Source organism: Rhinopithecus bieti, unplaced genomic scaffold (genome assembly GCF_001698545.2).
Source record: "Rhinopithecus bieti isolate Rb0 unplaced genomic scaffold, ASM169854v2 scaffold_25396, whole genome shotgun sequence".
In the NCBI taxonomy this organism is placed as follows: domain Eukaryota; kingdom Metazoa; phylum Chordata; class Mammalia; order Primates; family Cercopithecidae; genus Rhinopithecus; species Rhinopithecus bieti.
The window spans coordinates 2,081,398-2,098,024 of NW_016812016.1; the positions used below are offsets into that span (position 1 = coordinate 2,081,398).

General features: G+C 45.6%; 1 protein-coding gene across 1 annotated transcript in view; it reads left to right on the plus strand.

The window, feature by feature from the left end:
* KIF16B (kinesin family member 16B) overlaps nucleotides 1–4,124 on the plus strand; it is a 316,846-nt gene extending 312,722 nt beyond the window's left edge. Inside the window, exon 26 of the mRNA XM_017895492.1 lies at nucleotides 2,818–4,124. Within this exon, the coding sequence (XP_017750981.1) occupies nucleotides 2,818–2,976 (159 nt within the window). The 3' untranslated portion in view covers nucleotides 2,977–4,124. The remainder of the gene's footprint in view (nucleotides 1–2,817) is intronic.
* Nucleotides 4,125–16,627: the final 12,503 nt, after the last annotated feature.

Sequence of the window (16,627 nt, forward strand, 5' to 3'; positions counted from 1 at the left end):
ATGCAGTCTACAATATATACTGCTGACCCTATTTAACGCAATTCAAGTCCCTTTAAAGTTGATATTCTCAAGGTCCCTTCCCACAGAAAAGTGGAAGACAAGTCTCCCTTTGCCTCTCTGATGAAAATAATTACGAAGATTAAGATCTTCATTTTTCAGCAGTTGATTTTCATAACTTCTTACCTACACCTACTTTCAATTTCAGGATCGTTTCTTGAGAGGGTACCATGAGACCAGTAAGTCAGGGATATTGAACAAGAAAAAACCTCCGAGAATACTTGCTTTCAGGTCTTCTTTCTAGATGACTAGCCTTACTCACCTCTCCTGGCAGTAGCTTCCTTCCTGGGAAATGGGTAATACCAGAAGAAGATGTCATTCCAGGCCAGGTGTAAGGATAACATGAAGTGAGGTGCCTTAGGAAACTTTTGAAGGACATGCAAATGTTTATCGTGATTTAATGGTGGTTTCACACAGGTCAGCACTCATTAAGTTATACATTTTGTTTTGGTTTTTGGTTTTTTTTGAGACGGAGTCTTACTCTGTTGCCCAGGCTGGAGTGCAGTGGCGCGATCTCGGCTTACTGCAAGCTCCGCCTCCCAGGTTCATGCCATTCTCCTGCCTCAGCCTCCCAAGTAGCTGGGACTACAGGCGCCCACCCCCATGCCCGGCTAATTTTTTTTTTTTTTTTTTTTTTTTTTTTTAGAGACAGGGTTTCACTGTGTTAGCCAGGATGGTCTCGATCTCCTGACCTCATGATCTGCCCGCCTCAGCCTCCCACAGTGCTGGGATTATAGGTGTGAGCCACCGTGCCTGGCCCATTAAGTTATACATTTAAAGAATGTACAGTTTATCTGGCCAGGCACGGTGGCTCACGCCTGTAATCCCAACACTGTGGGAGACCAAGGAGGAAGGATCATTTGAGTTTGAGACCAGCCTGGCCAACGTGGTGAAACCCCATCTCTACTAAAAATACAAAAAAATTAGCTGGTCGTGGTGGCACATGCCTGTAGTCCCAGCTACTCAGGAGGCTGAGACAGGAGAATTGCTCGAACCCAGGAGACAGAAGTCGCCTGAGTGAGCCGAGATTGCACCACTGCACTCCAGCCTGGGAGACAGAGCAAGACTCCATCTCAGAAAAAAAAAAAAAAATGTACAATTTATCATGCATCAGTTTTACTTCCATTAAGTGTAAAACATTGGCTATTAGAAGATTTTTAGAAACTAAGTTATTTTACCAGTGTTGTTGTTAGTAGTCCTCATTAATATTTTCAAGGAGAATTAACAGATTCTCCTCGAGTAGAATGTCTTCTTTCAGAAGGAAATTTCAGATTGGCAATTCATAGAGGTAGCTAAATTCCACTTCGTCTTCTCAACTGTGGCATGGTCTACATTTGGGCCAGGTAATTATTTGTCAGAGGGACTGTGTGTGCATTGGCAGATGTTAGCAGCATCCCTGGCCAGCATCCACTAGGTGCACTGCCTGTGCACCCCCATGTGACACTCAAAACTGCCACCAAACACTGCTGAATACCCTATGGGGCAGAACTGCCCCTTGTTGGGAACTACTGCTCCAGGCTTAGGCCATGTTGCTTCGACAAATTTTTCGTTGTTGTTGCTCAGAGTCCAGAATTATTATGTTTAATTCCTAAGATTGTGCCAGGGTTGTTTGGGTTTTTTAAGCACACTGAGACAATAATAAAGGTTTGGGTCTAACCCCTTCCCTCCAGCCCATTTTCTGTTTCAGATGAGATATGCCTGGCCTAAAATATATTAACTATTCTTGTGTGCCCTCTTTTCCTTTAACACATCCCTCCAGCTCCCACGTCGGATTTTATCCCCAGTTCCCAGAGCCTAGTCTCACACATGCTTTGCTTTCTCAGTGCCAAAAAAGGCAGATAATGTTGCAACAAACACGTGCAGTAGGGTCTGAAGCAATTAATCTTAGTAAGGATTCCTTTTTGTTGATGATTATAGGATGTGCAAAAAGATTTGTAAATTTCATTGCTTGGAACTGACCCTCTTGTCCCCAGTATTTCTTTCCCTTTATTTTATAAGAAGGGTTCGAAACAGATACTGACTGTGCAATTTTAAAACACCAGTAAGCAGCATATTTAACCTTGTACAGATGGCCGGCACTTTTTTTTTTTAATCGTCTTTCTATTTAATGAGTAACTGGAATGGGGGAGGAAATGACTTTTTTAAATAAGAGATTAACTAGTGACACTGTGGCTGAGAGGCAGTCCCCCTGTGCCTGGCACCCTTGACATTTCCCTGGGCATTGTCTACCATAGACCTGAGGCAGTGCTGCCCAGAATCAGTGCTGAGCCAAAGATATTTCTCCTGTGCATATGTGTTTTGTGACTCCATCTTCTCTGGTTGGTCTGATGATAGCTGAGACAGTGGAGGACATTCCTCACGTGCTGGTTTTAATGACAATGATAGCACTTTCCAGCTGGATGGGAAGTTGTTTCTGGAAATTTCTTCTCTTCTTCTTGACACCACCCAGCAATATCTTGACCGTGTTCTGATTGACTGATTGATTGATTGATTGATTGATTGATTGATTGAAACAGGGTCTTACTCTGTCACCCAGGCAAGAGTGCTGTGGCACCATCACAGCTCACTGCAGCCCCTGCCTCCTGGGCTCAAGTGATCCTCCCGCCTCAGTGCACCACCATGCCCATTTAATTTCTATATTTTTTGTAGAGATAGGATTTCTCCATGTTGCCCGGACTGGTCTCAAACTTCTGAGCTCAAGCGATCCACCCACCTTGACCTCCCAATTGACCATGTTCTTAACTCTTGTCTCTTCCACAGAAATACCTCAGGGACTTTTTCAGCGTGTTGCTCCAGTCCGCAACATCTCCCCTCCACATCAACAAAGTGGGGCTGACTCTCTCGAAACACACCATCTGTGAGTTTTCGCCATTCTTCAAGAAAGGAGTCTTTGACTACAGCAGCCATGGGACGGGGTAGAGCCAGGGCTGATGGAGGAACCACCAAAGCAGTGCCTTCTCGTTGAAGCCGGCTCCCATGCAGGGCAGCTCCCCCATGCGAGGATCCGGGTCTGCCTCCTCCTGCTGAAGGCAGACGTGCAGCAGCGGGCCCGGGCCACCTCACGTTTTCATACCTAGTGCCTGAGTTTGGGGATAGGATGCTCTGCCTACTGATGTGACCCTCGCAGGCAGCCGTTACCGTTCCATTGCGGATGAACGTGGCCTTTTCCCACAGTGCTTCCTTCTCACTGCGCAGCAAAGTTCGTCCCCTGTGGCAAGATAGATGTGGCTTGGCCATCATGGGCTCCCTGAGCCAAGCCAGCCTGGGACCTCCCAAAGTGAGTGGCTTACCAGACCACCGTTAAATGACTTTCATCTGGTTTCCCCTTTCACCAAAATACACTCGTATTTTTAATATTCCTTCCATGTGGCTGACTATATTCCAAGAAAAGCATTTTAAATTATTTCATTGTACTTTTTTCTTTTTTTCCGTCATTTGAATCAAACTTTTATATAAAACCTAAACACTGATGTTTACACAGAATTTCATATTCTGCAAAAGGGATTTTTTTGATCCAATCATGACTGTAGTCTTCCATGCTTGACAAATTGGATGTAGACAACATCACTTAAAACTTCTATAAATCCCTACAAATAGAATATTTATTTAACCTTGAATATTCAAAAATGTTCTCCCAAATCTAAATGGCTACTGTGCATTCTTGGGCTTTTTCTGCTAAGCACAAAATGAACGCAAAGCTAAATGCATATTTTTAAGTATTATTTTGTTCACATTTTTTGTTACAGAATCTACTGGATCTTTGGCTGGAAAACTAGAATTTATAGCAGTTTATTAATGATACCTTAAATTACTCAGGACTTAATGTAGCATTGCACTTCTGTGTACAGTAAAAGTGCTTTGTTTTACTAAAGAGAAAAATGTGAGTGGAAAAAATATGTATGTGGTATATATTCAAATGTATATAATTCTATCTATAGATTTATATATGTACACATTCTGTACAATAGTTCCATCAAAATATGTTATCACACCAAATTTATTAAATGTGTTTGCTTTTTCAAAATTTAAATTGAGCTGCTATCAATATTAAATGAAGATTTGGCATCCAACCCTGTAAGCTATTTTAAGTCTGTGACATGATCATTCATACTAGTCTGTTTAAACATTGATCTAATGTGCTTGGAAAGATACATAATGTATAACTCAGCATTTGTGTTGCAGAAGATGCAGTGACAGTAATGATTGAAGTCATGAATGAATGGTTGACAGAACATGTTTGCATTCAGTCTTCTAGAGAAAGCCTTCACGGCCGGGCGCGGTGGCTCAAGCCTGTAATCCCAGCACTTTGGGAGGCCGAGACGGGCGGATCACGAGGTCAGGAGATCGAGACCATCCTGGCTAACACGGTGAAACCCCGTCTCTACTAAAATACAAAAAATTAGCCGGGCGAGGTGGCGGGCTCCTGTAGTCCCAGCTACTCGGGAGGCTGAAGCAGGAGAATGGCGTGAACCCGGGAGGCGGAGCTTGCAGTGAGCTGAGATCCGGCCACTAAGAGAATGCCTTCACAACGAAGTTCTCCAACCTGAAAAATATGTGTAAACAGGCAATTATCCCTATAAGGAGGAAAACTAGTACTGCACTAATTAACTATCATAGTTTAGTGTGAAAAAAAATGAGGACATTGTTGCTGCAGAAGGACCTGCTTTTGTCTGCAGTTGTGATTATAGGCATAGGTTTAGGAGCAGTTACTACCAGAGAATTTCAAACTAGAGATTAAGGGATAAGAGCTGGGTAGATAATAATTAACCATAGGTCATTTATTTAAGAGGAGTCTTAAGCACTAAAGATGGTCCCTCATTTGCTGAGTAAACTAAGTGGTTTTTCTTCAGACTGACCAGATAATCCATCTCTTGGCCTTTGAGGCCAGTATTGGAGACTAGGCTCCTGGTAGGCATTTTGTTAAAATCATACAGGAGGTTTGGCAAGAATAAATCGACATGTGTTTGTAAGAAGTACAGGAATCAGAAGATCTTTCTATTCTAATCCTCACCTTAAGTAATTACAGTTGAGTTTGGAGTTTGAGTACTACTAGCAAGCTCTGGCTAAAGTCGGCCATAACATGGAAGTCGCTTTGCCTCTCTAGGCCTCAGTCTCCCCATCTGAAAATGAAGCTGTGGTACTGAATGGTCTCTTGAGTTTCATTCTAGCCCATGGTTACAGCAGAGGAATAAACCACATCATTCGGACTCATTTCAGTCCCTCGTGTGTGGACGTGAAGTACATACTCCAATCTGATTGAAAGGCAGCTGATTCTGAATAAAACATGAGGGAAAGTGGAAAAGCAAATGAAAAGTCACATCTAAACAAATAACAGAATTCCTTTCTGGAGTAAAGATAAGACAGATGACAGAGTTAGGATAACAAATGGAAACTCCATTGATTTGGACTAATTTAAACGAGTAAAAGGAAATTAGCAGTTGGATATTTTATTACTTAATAACAAAGTAACACCAAGCTGCCCACTTTAGGCAATTCACATTATTCACATTGAAGTGCCATGAGCATAAATACTTTGGCAGTCAGTTGGACAGATCTAAGGAACTTAAACAGAATTTTTTATTTAAGCAGTTTTGACATTAACTCCTAGGTCTTACTTGCATGGTTAATATGTGTACCGAATTTGTTTATATCACTGGTATTGGAACCTTCCACCCAGTTCCCACTCAGACCTTGCTATTGCTGAGTTAGAAAGATTCACATTTACCTCTGTGATTCATTTTGGCATATGAATAGGTAGTAACCAGGTCATGCTGGCTTCCCCAGTGACTGACATCTAGAAGATTCTATGGCTCACAATGGGGGATGCTTTGAAGATACAACAAACAGGGTATCCCACCCCAGGGCCGATTCTATTTACAATATTATGCAGAGGGAGCTAGTTCTGCCCAATTTGGTCCCTGATCTACTCAGAGCTGTACACAGCATACATGTCCAAGTCTGGGCAGAAGCAGCCAAAAGCTTTCACGGCTAGAGCATGCCATGGACTCAGAGTTGGAGACCCCTTTGGGGAGCATCTGTGGTGCAGGGTCACGTTGGTGTTCTGGATTCAACTTTTAAAGGCAAGTTTTTTTTTTTTTTTTTTTTTCTGGACACATCTGCAGCACACAACCGCAAGACCCCATTTCCCCAGGCGCTCACTCAGGGATAGGGAGCCCCGTGCTAAGGGGATGTGGCTCCTTACCGATATTCTGAGCCTGCCACAAGGCTTGCCTTGTCTCCTCAAAGAGAATGTACATAGCGATTCAGGCCTGACATGCTTCAAACAGTAGCATTAGGTTTTCCAAGTACACTCTTGTTTATAAATGCCTAAAATGTTGCCTTGATTAGAATGTTGCCTTGAGGTGTCGTCAGTTGACAGTTGAACATCTCTGCCTCAGGAGACCCGTCTCCTCCCATAATCTGACACACCTATAGGAGGGATTCAGGTCCGATCCGACTTTATCAGAAAGGTCTTTCTTTTTTCATGTTAAATAAAAGAAGGGGAGTAGAAAAGTTAGGCAAAATAAATCCAATGGCAAAATTAACTGGGGGCTAGGAGGGGCAAGGACAGTGAGATGGCAAAATTAACTACTTTAGTTTTACTTAGCTTATCATGACAGGTGATTTAGGTTTTGGGAAAACTAATCAAAGACCATTAATCTACAGAGACTCATTCTTGCAAATTAAACCTTGTGTATTCCTCCTTTCCAAAACGGCTTTTTTCACATACAAGAAGACCTGGCTATTGACTTTCTTTGTTTTTTTGTTTGTTTGATTTTTGGTTTTTGGTTTTTTTTTTTTTTTCTGTTGAAACTGCTTTTACTGATGACAGTTCATTAGATGGGAAATGATTCTGTGGTACACGATTTTGAACTTTGCGCACACGGAATTATTTCCAAATTGACAAAAATTGCCCATTATGGCAAATTTCTGAAGCATCCTGTTTCAAATTGATCCTGTAGTGGTATCTTTGAGTTAGAGGGATGGTATTAGTGTTGGCCAGAGTGTTACCTTGAGAATGATTATTTGGGATCCAGTAGAAGGAACAAAAAGGCAGTTGACTGAACTGAAGGGTTGAGGGATGTGAGTTCATCCTTGTTACCTGCAAATAGCACATATACGCACTTATCATCCAGGAACTCGGCACCTGGCCGTGGCACATCTCCCAAGGTTACCCCGTGCCTTTCTAGAAAGCTGTCTCCTGTGTGACTCTTGAAAAATTGACTAAATGCAAAACATTCTTTCTTTGACTATCCCCATTTGAAATATACTCTTGTATTTGAAAATGAAATAATGAGGTTTTTTCCTGAGGATTACCTCTCCAAACATGGAATTTGAAGTTCATTGACTTGGTTTTCCCCTTCTCCATTGCCAAAAAGGCAGATTCTTCCCTATTCAGAGAGAGACAAATGGCTATGTTTGCAAAAAGATGCACAAGCCATCTTTCTCTAAGCATCGAAGAAGGGGAAGTACACTGGGTGCAAAATGGGAAATGCATAAAGAAAAATGCAGAAAGCCCCACAAGATTAAAATATAGGAAATGGTTTGGTAACATCGAGACATACCACCAGAAAGAGGGAAGCCTTTCTCCAGAAATTAAATCCGATGGGGAAAATGTGAAAAATATAATGAAACATCACTCATCACTGCTTGAAAGCAGAATTCTTTTATTGAAAGTGTCCAGAATTCTTACGCACAGTTAACATTTGCGGAAGTGTTTGTGTCTTTCTGGTAGCACTTACAGTTGTGCCTGAGAGCATCTCACTGGAGAACAGCCTCGGGGTTTGCTGTTCCCGTGACTCCAGCGTTCCTTCCCACTCTGGCAGAAGGAAGGAAGGAAGGCGGGCTGCGACTGCCCTGTCAAAGCTGCCAGGACTATCTCCAGAGAAAAGAATCACAGAGAACAATAAGAAATACCAGTTTGTGGTAATTAAGGGTTTAGAAAAAAAAAAAAATTGCACTTTGGTTGGTTTCTAAACTCTGTTAGCTTTTCTCCTAAAAACAAGCTAGAAGCCAAACAAGGAGTGTGGTGGCCTGCCATCACAAATGACTTCGTGATGTTTAAAGTTTGATTTCAGTGACTCTAATACGAAGAGTTGACCCATGGTGGGTGCAAGCCTTCAGCTGCAGAGTGATTAAAATACTGGCTGCTTATCCCTTACAAGTGAATGGGAAAGGCCATGTTTACATTTATGAAGGGTTTTCAGTGCCTTCTCCTAGAGCAACAGTCTCTCAGCGCACCTATGTGTAGTTGTTTGTTTTTAGTAAAGTATTTCTGGCCAAGGAGTGCAGCATTCCCTTGAGGGTTTGGGGCCTGGAGTGTTCCTTCAGACTTCTTATCCGAAGAGTTTGGACAAGTTGGACACTGGAAGAGTTGTCCATGTGTGTAGCTCTGCCCAGAAGACACTGGTGCCGGCCAGGGTCTTCTACTGCACACCTCAAGCCTGCTCCCCAGCATGGGTCCTCATGAGCATACGCCGTGTGCCATTCTTCCCTGCCTGCCATCCCCATGGCGCCTCTCTCACTCTGTACCCCTTGGGGGCTAGGGGCTGGGAGGGACAAGGACAGTGAGATGACCAAGGTATTTGAAGTTGGCCTGAGAATGTTCATAAGGAATGGAGGATGCTTGCCCTACTTGAAGCCACCTGTGTAGATTCATGTCATGGCCACCTCCCCAGCCCCTCCTCCTGCAGTGGGAGAGGGGAAGGAACTCTGGCTGTTCGTGCGGCACCACTGGCCACCTAGTTGAGAAGGAGCATGGCACAGAGAATGCAGAGCAAGCTGGCTGTGTCCTTCTTACTCCTTGTGAGAGAAGAGTTGGCTCCTCATCAGGGCCCTGCAATCCACCATTCAGTCAATGAACACACATTCACGAGCGTCTTCTATATCCTGGCTCAGGGCCCAGTGCCGGACACGCAGCGGTGGGCAGTGTGGGCATCATGGCCACAGGTCCTCCCTCTGGGAGCTCCCATTTCACTCGAGACGTGGACGAATAATGGCACAACTGTATGACTGCAAATTGTGATACATGTCATGATGGAAAAGTCAAGGATGCTGGAGAGCACGTGCTAGAGAAATGCTCTAGTCTGGGAGGCTCGGGGGCAAGCGACATTTGGCCTGAGATCCAAGAGTTGAGAAGGGTGCCAGAGAGATCACCCCAGATTGAGAAAAGACCTTGAATGGCAGAAATCACCCATCCTGGCTATGACATGAAGAGAAAAACAGGAGAGCGTGGGATTGGAGAGGCAGGTAGAGGCCAGATTAAAGGGCGCCTGAAAGGTGGCTGACCAGAGTTTTGTAAAGGGAATCATGTTTTCCCGTTAGCTACCACTGTTTCAGGATATTCCTGGGGGAGGAAAGATAAGGGCACGTGACAGCCGAGACTCAGCCTTCAAACTCGCACGTAATAGGGAGAAAGAAACAAGCTTCTGAATTAAATATTAACAACGAAAGGATAAGATGGAGCGCAGAGTGCTGTCCTGCGCCATGCAGGGGCTGGCTGTTCCACTCTTTTTCTTTGACCTTTGGTGCGTTTGGAGTTCTGAGATCTCAGAGGCTCTTGCCATGGAGAAGCATCATCTCCTCAGACCCTCAGATGCCCAGCTGCAATGTGTCCAACTTATGTACTGCAGCAGCCAGCAGGCCCAAGTAAAGTTCCCGTCCTGTCTTTGGGCTCCTACCTAATCCTTGCTTTGTGAACAGAAGACAAAAGCCCCATGCGGGCGCAGCTGTCACAAAGCTACGTGCTGGCTGTGGGGCTCCGTTTATGACTTAGACCGGCAACTGCACAGGAGCATTGTGTCCTTAAGCCCAGGGATGCCTGGGCATCAGATAATCTGGGCATAGCATCTGATTTTATCCCCAGCCTGATTTTCAAGCGATCCACCCGTCTTGACCTCCCAGTTGACCTTCTGGGCCTCAACATAATCATGTCGGCCCTATCCATAAATGAAAAGATTGTTTTTAGGTTCAACAGGATGGCCTATAAATTAATTTTAACATGAAGTGTCTGTGTGGGGCCATCAGAAATGGGTTGCTCAATCCATGCCTTGCATTTATGGGTTGCTCAATCCATGCCTTGCATTTACAGAGAACCCCTTTGCTGGAATAGAACCAAAAGCTCAGCCACCCTGAGTGTGTGTGGTTCAGTGAAGCAGGTCAGTTTCTATGGAGCACATGGCTCATAGGCTGATACTGAAACCGGCCCAATGGTCCCATAGAACTGATGTCTGTGATTTCTTTGAATAAACAGAAAATGATCCTCCCAGAGTTAAAACTTGAGAAAGTTACATTTGTCTTATCTGAGTTCCTTTCTCAGAAAACCAACCATCAGGCCTCCTAGATGGCATCAAGAAGCTGGACTTCACCAGATCACCACATCTGGACAATAAGACATAGACCCCTCACCCAGCATGACTACCCAAGTGACCACCTGCTTCCTGTTGAACAACCCCTCTTCCTTGCCCCTCCCTAATTTCTGTTTCATGGCTACATTTCTTCCCTGCTATATATAAATCCCTAACTTTAGTCAGTCAGGAAGATGGATTTGAGACTGATCTCCCACTTCCTTTGCTGAAGCATTCAATTAAAGCCTTCTTCCCTGGCAGTATTCATCTCAGTGACTGGCTTTCTGTGCAGTGAACAACAGGATCTAGACCAAAACCCTGGCATTTCAGTAACAATACTCCTAACCTAGGGCCTCCAAAAAATTTCAGCATGGTCCAGTTTGTATGAATTCAAATTGTCAAAAAGACAATTGTGCTTCAGGTATTAATTCATCGGAACATTTAGTGAACTAACTTCTCAGTTTGGTGCAAGCAGAAAAGGTCCTCCTAGTCCCCCCAATGGCATCATCACCAATGGGGGACAGACTGCCACTGGCCATAGCTGCAGCCAGTGACAGCTTCCCACAAAAGCAAGAGGCCCTGAGGGGCGAGGACATATCTCAGGTGAGGAGAAGTTGCAGCAGGATGCGGGTGGCAGGTCGTGTTCAGGCAGAGAGAGGGGTACCTAGCTTCGTTGCAGCCTCTGTGTCTCCCAAACAGCCAGGCTCACACACATTCTCCTTGATGCTGACAATGCTCACAGCTGTTCGACCTCAAAGGCCTTCTTTCTCAGAGTGTGTACTAAGGCAAGAGTTTATTTTGGTGGAAGTGAAGATCCTTCAAAGGCAGTCTCTCTGCGTAGCTCTTGTCCAGAGACAAATCTATTGAAGTTAAAAGCAGAAGGAAGGAGGAGCTGGACTCTGTAGGGCTTTCCAGCTGCACGTGATGCTACTTTTTGACATCAAGTAAGATGCCACATCATCTCCACATGCCACTTTCTTACACACGGGCTGCAATCTTGATGAGCTGGGCAAGGATCCTGATGATGGTGAGAGGTGGCAAGAGATCTATTAGTTTCCCAGAAAACCACAACCATTCTTCCACCAGTGGCCAAGCCTCTTGTTGCACGTTCAAGTCAGGGGAAAAGTCTCCATCTGTTCCAGCAAATCTGCTGGTAAGGCAGTAACCACTGCAGATGAGGAATGGGCTACAGCCCCTAAGGACTCCAAAGAGCACAACTTTAGCATGTTGTTTTATACCTCCAGAGAGTCTGCACTTCTCAGAGTGACCAAGACAGGGGGACCAGTTATTTCTTGCGTTTTTTCATATGTCTGTGGCTGGGAGCAATTATATCACTTATACTGCCTTGTGACATTCTCTAAGCTCCCAGCAAAAGCACAGGTCATGAGCAGGACAGCATTGCACCTGGCTGGAAACAAAAGAATGTCAGAGCTAGAAGGAGCCTTGAAAACAATCTGGATCCAGGGGCCAATCGGGGGCTAGACAGACATTATAGATGTAAATGGGGAAGACGTGCTCCACCGAAAGAAATTCAGGTTGTGTAATAAAACTGTCCACCCAGGCATGGGACAGAGGCTGACACATACACAGGCTTCAATCTGCCCATGGCCACCATTCACAATCTAATGTAAAATGATCTCTAAAGGTAAAACCGTCTGAAGGAGGTTCTGACTTACCCAAGTGACAGAGTTAATTGGGACCTGAGTCTCAATGTTCTGTGTTAACTCCAGTCTCCCTGCCACTGCCTGGATTAGAGAAAACACTGAGTACATCAGTCATGGGTGAGGCAGGAGGTAGAAGTCACACCAGTTATTTTCATAAAGAGAATTTAAAATAATTACAGTTAACTGAAAAGGAGAAAATATACAAAAACTCCAAGTTGTCACAGAGGTTATAACTATGGCAAGCAGCTGCCTCCCTTAGGGCTGGGGGAGCATGAAATTATTAATGTGCAGAAACATGGAGGGAAAGCCCCCACAGCATGGAAACTCAGACTCCCCAGGAGGAGGGGACATCAGCTGCTGGTGTTGGTGTCTCTGAGCTGAAGGAGGAGTCTTGTGGGGCTGGGACCACGGCCCCCGAAGGGGTGTGCTGGCATCACTGAGGGTCAGGGCACAATGAAACTTGTTGGCAAATGTTGAGAAAGCTGCAAGCTGGACCCAGCTGCTGCTCCTGGCAGGCACTTGCATTGCCTGGGGGAAGAAGTGTGGCTGAGGTGATGCTGACAAGAACAGGAAGTGATCTCTGAGGAAAAGGAAGCAGGCAGGAAGTGCTGCTGGAGGCTGCTCATGGGAACGGACAACAAATACAAAGGAGCAGGTCCCTTTTCCCTCCTCCAGCCCTGTGCTCTCCCTTGAGTACCTGTCTTGGCAGAGCCTACTAGGGACCATCTGGCAAAGCAAGAATCAGGCTTGCAGGTCCCAGCCCCAGCATCCCATAGCAGAGGAGAGAAGGGTGGGTTTGAAACTGGGAGATATGAGCTTACTAATACCCTGAGTTTTTGCTTCAGTTGAAGCTGGGACTAACCCTCATCAGCTCTCAGTTGACTCCAGGAGACCCATCTGGAAGCTGTAACCCTCCAAGCCCCACCGCAGTTCATCACTGGGCATTCTCGAGCTACTGCCTGTGCTAGTTGCTGGGCCAGGGACACCGAAGCCTGGGATTTCCATCTGCATGGCCTCTGCCCTCTGGGAGCTTACTCAGCAGGGCAAAATTTGTCCCTTATGGTGGCCCAAGAGACTGGACACTCTTCTCTTGAAGCAGCAGCCACGGCCATGGGGTCCTGCACAGTGCGGTGTCCATCCTCCCACGTGCATCTTCTGCCCAGATTATGCCACGGGCTTGTTTTCCTGAGATTATAAGAATTGTTCAAAGACTGCTTTAGAAAAGGAACCCAAGCATCCTAGGACACCCATTCCTGGACTATGATGATAGTTTCTTCTCTCTTCTTCCCTCCATGACCAAGAAAGCTGCTTTGGTAACTAAGAAAATGGATCTGGGAGGACTTGCTCGAGTTCCATGGCCGTGTGAGGCAGAGCCATGTTGTGGATAGGCCCTGTGGGCAAAAGATGAGGATGCTTCTAGAGCATCCACTGAGGAGTAAGCTCTATGAGTCAGGGCTTTGGGACCCGCAGTTATATGCTGCTGATGAAATGCAGTGATTTCTTTGCTCTTCTTGCAGCTGTCAACAGTCCTTTACTAATCTGTATTAGGATCGTCTCTGTTCCCCACAGCCTCAACGTTCAAGGTGGGCAGGTTCATCTCTTCTACCCAAGTGACTTGAAGTGCTACTCACCTGAGAAATAAGTTAGTTCTCTGTGTTTATCCTGAGAAGCAAGGTAAGCTATAACATTCCTGACACTGGGCCATGACTTTGACCTTCAGAGACCTGAAGCAGCTGTTTTCCTGACTGTTTTGAGCTTCAGAACTTGTAAATAGCTATTTCCTGAAGATAACTAATATCCCGTAAACAGACATGGGAGGCATAGTTTGGTCTTGTTTTTCCCGGCCTCTGACTGGTTTTTCTGCATGGCTACTGTTCTGATGTGAGACCAGCTTGCCAAGCCATGAATCTAAGAGCTGACCTCCCATTTGAGCTTTTCTGCTCACCTGTGCCAAAAGTTAGATCAGAGGGGTGGGAGAGGAGGTGGCAGTGGAGGAATTCTTTAGGAAATGTGTTCGGAAAGAGAACTGGCCACATCACAAGAAATAATTCTGATGGCATAGAAAAGCCTTCTAGCTCCGGGGCTCGAATGTAGCTAAATATTGTAATAAAATCCTCAGGAAATGAAATGAACATTGAGCATTTGCTTAAGGTCTCACCCCTCCATCCAGCCCACAATGGCTGGGCTGGTGTTTGTCTTCCTCTTGAAATAGATGCTGTCCAGGAAGCTCAAAGAATTTCATTTGTTTTCATTAAATTTCCTAGTATCAATGACAGATGATCAACTCATGGGTGTGAGGGATGACAAGTAGTTGTGAGTACATCTGATCAAAAAGAAAGCTTCATCTTGTTTGCAGTAAAGGTGCCAGGAGCCGTAATGGTCTCTGCCTGCCATCTGAGAAGTGCACTGTCACAGGCTTATCAGTGGAGACAAGGCAGAACCACAGCTATGAATTCAGGGGAACTCAGCTGACAGTGAGGTTTCTTCCGCAGGGGCAGTCTGAATAGAGTGAAACATATTTTCAACGATCTCTGTAACCAGCACCCACCCACTTGCTAGAAAGCGAATAGCAAAATACTGATGATCCAGAAAATCTGGGCAAGCATTTCGATTCATCTTCCTTTTCCACCACCCTATTAACAAGTCTCTCCTTCCGAATCTAGGTGTCTGAGTTGTGTCCCCTTTTTCTTCTCTGTAAGCAGGAAGGACTGAGAATGGCTGATGTGTGGTCTTTGCACTGCAGTGTTGACGCGTTGTGAACACTGCGAAGCGTCTGTGGAAGCTTGCGGGGCATTGCTGCTTCCTGAGTCCCTCTGTGATATCCTAAGGGAAAGGCAAAGGCAGAGATACGTTTAACATGAAGACATTTCAGCTTAAGCCTCTCACATGCATAGACTCCTTCCAAGATCCCCGAGTGCTCCTGTGAAGACAGGGAAGGAAGCAGCAGTCGGGCCATTCACAGAAGGGTGGGGTGGGGGAGTTCTGCCCCAGCTTGAGGATCCCCCCATCCCTGGTGGTGATGCCACTGAGCCCCCCGGGCTGCTTCCGTCACCCATATCAGCTGCACAGTGGCGGGGGCAGGGGGAGAACAAAGACCTGCCGCAGGACCTGCCCTAACGATGGAAGCACTCCACACGCTGTGGCATTTCCACTAAGAATTTGTGATGTCAAGGAAATCCTAACATCTGTTTTCTCTAAAGAAGGTGATGTTATGTCGTTGTCTGGTGCAGAGATGATAAAGAAAATGTAACGAAAGAAAATGGACGAAAAGCATTAGAGAACTGGGTCAAGCAATACATTCCTGATGATTATTTCATATAATTGCTATAAAGTTCCATTCATAAGACAAACTCGAAAAGGCAAAACCACAGGACAGAAGACAGGTCATTGGTTGCCAGTGGAGCAGTGTGGGGTGCAGCAGGGGAGGGGTTGACTACAAGGGGCAGCAGGAGGGGATGTTTTGGGGTGAGGATACCGTTTTGTACGTGTTTGCCAAAACTCACAGAACCATATGTTGAAAAGGGTGAGTTGTAGTGTCTGTGAGTTATTCAGTAATTTTACTCAGTAAAATGTGTGGACTTAATGACTGTGTTCCACACCGTGCCTATTTCTTTCTTTTTTCTTCTTTTTAAAGACAGCTAGCATAGTCCTGTGGGGGTGGAGGGGACAAACAAACTTTAGACACCAAAATCCATGTTGTGAGCTTAGACCCCAGGGCCTGACTAGCATGGGGACATGAATTTGTTCAAGAATCTGTCTCCTCCCACAGCCAGTTAGCACACAGATGGTGGTGACTGTTCCAACATCAGGAGGTGCCCAATAAATGTTGTAGATAGGGATGGTGACTTACTCAACACCACACTCTCTTCCCTCTCTCCTGCTTCCTCCCTCTCTCCTCCTTCTTTCCTCTCCCTGCTTCCTTCCCCTGCCTCATCCCTGTGAGTGTCCAGAATGTCTCCACCATCTCAGGGCTAAAAGAGCATTGGCCCAGATTAGGTCAGCATGATTCTTATAGGAAGAGGGATTCAGAAGGCTTTCGTGTCTGTCCTGCAAGACTTTCTAGAGGTAAAAACATGAAATTCACGTGAGAATGCAAGGAGGAATTCACCAGAAGATGACAGAAGTGGGGGTCTCCAGGCTGGAGTAGAAGGTGAAGGCCACCTGGGTGCGATAGGGCCAGCAGGGGCCACGTGGTGAGGCTGCGGGAGGGGTGAGGGTGACTTGGTGTGTTAGGACCAGCAGGAGGAGTGAGGGTGACCTGGTGCATTAGGGCCAGCGGGGGCCATGTGGTGAGGCTGAGGGAGGGCTGGGATGAAGCTGAGGCTGCTGGGGCCAAGTTAGGCAAGCCTGGGCCTAGGGAGTTAGATCCACTCCAGACTCATTGGGATATCTCATGGCATTTAACAACCTATCTGGTAGCCGCCTGCTTCCCCGCGAAGGTGGTAAGTTCAGGGAGGACAATACCATATTCCTCTTGTTACTTTGCTTCTCTTAGTTCAGTGCCTGGCATGCTCAAATAAATTGAGTTGGTTCATATGTTCTGGGATGGGGGAATGGGTA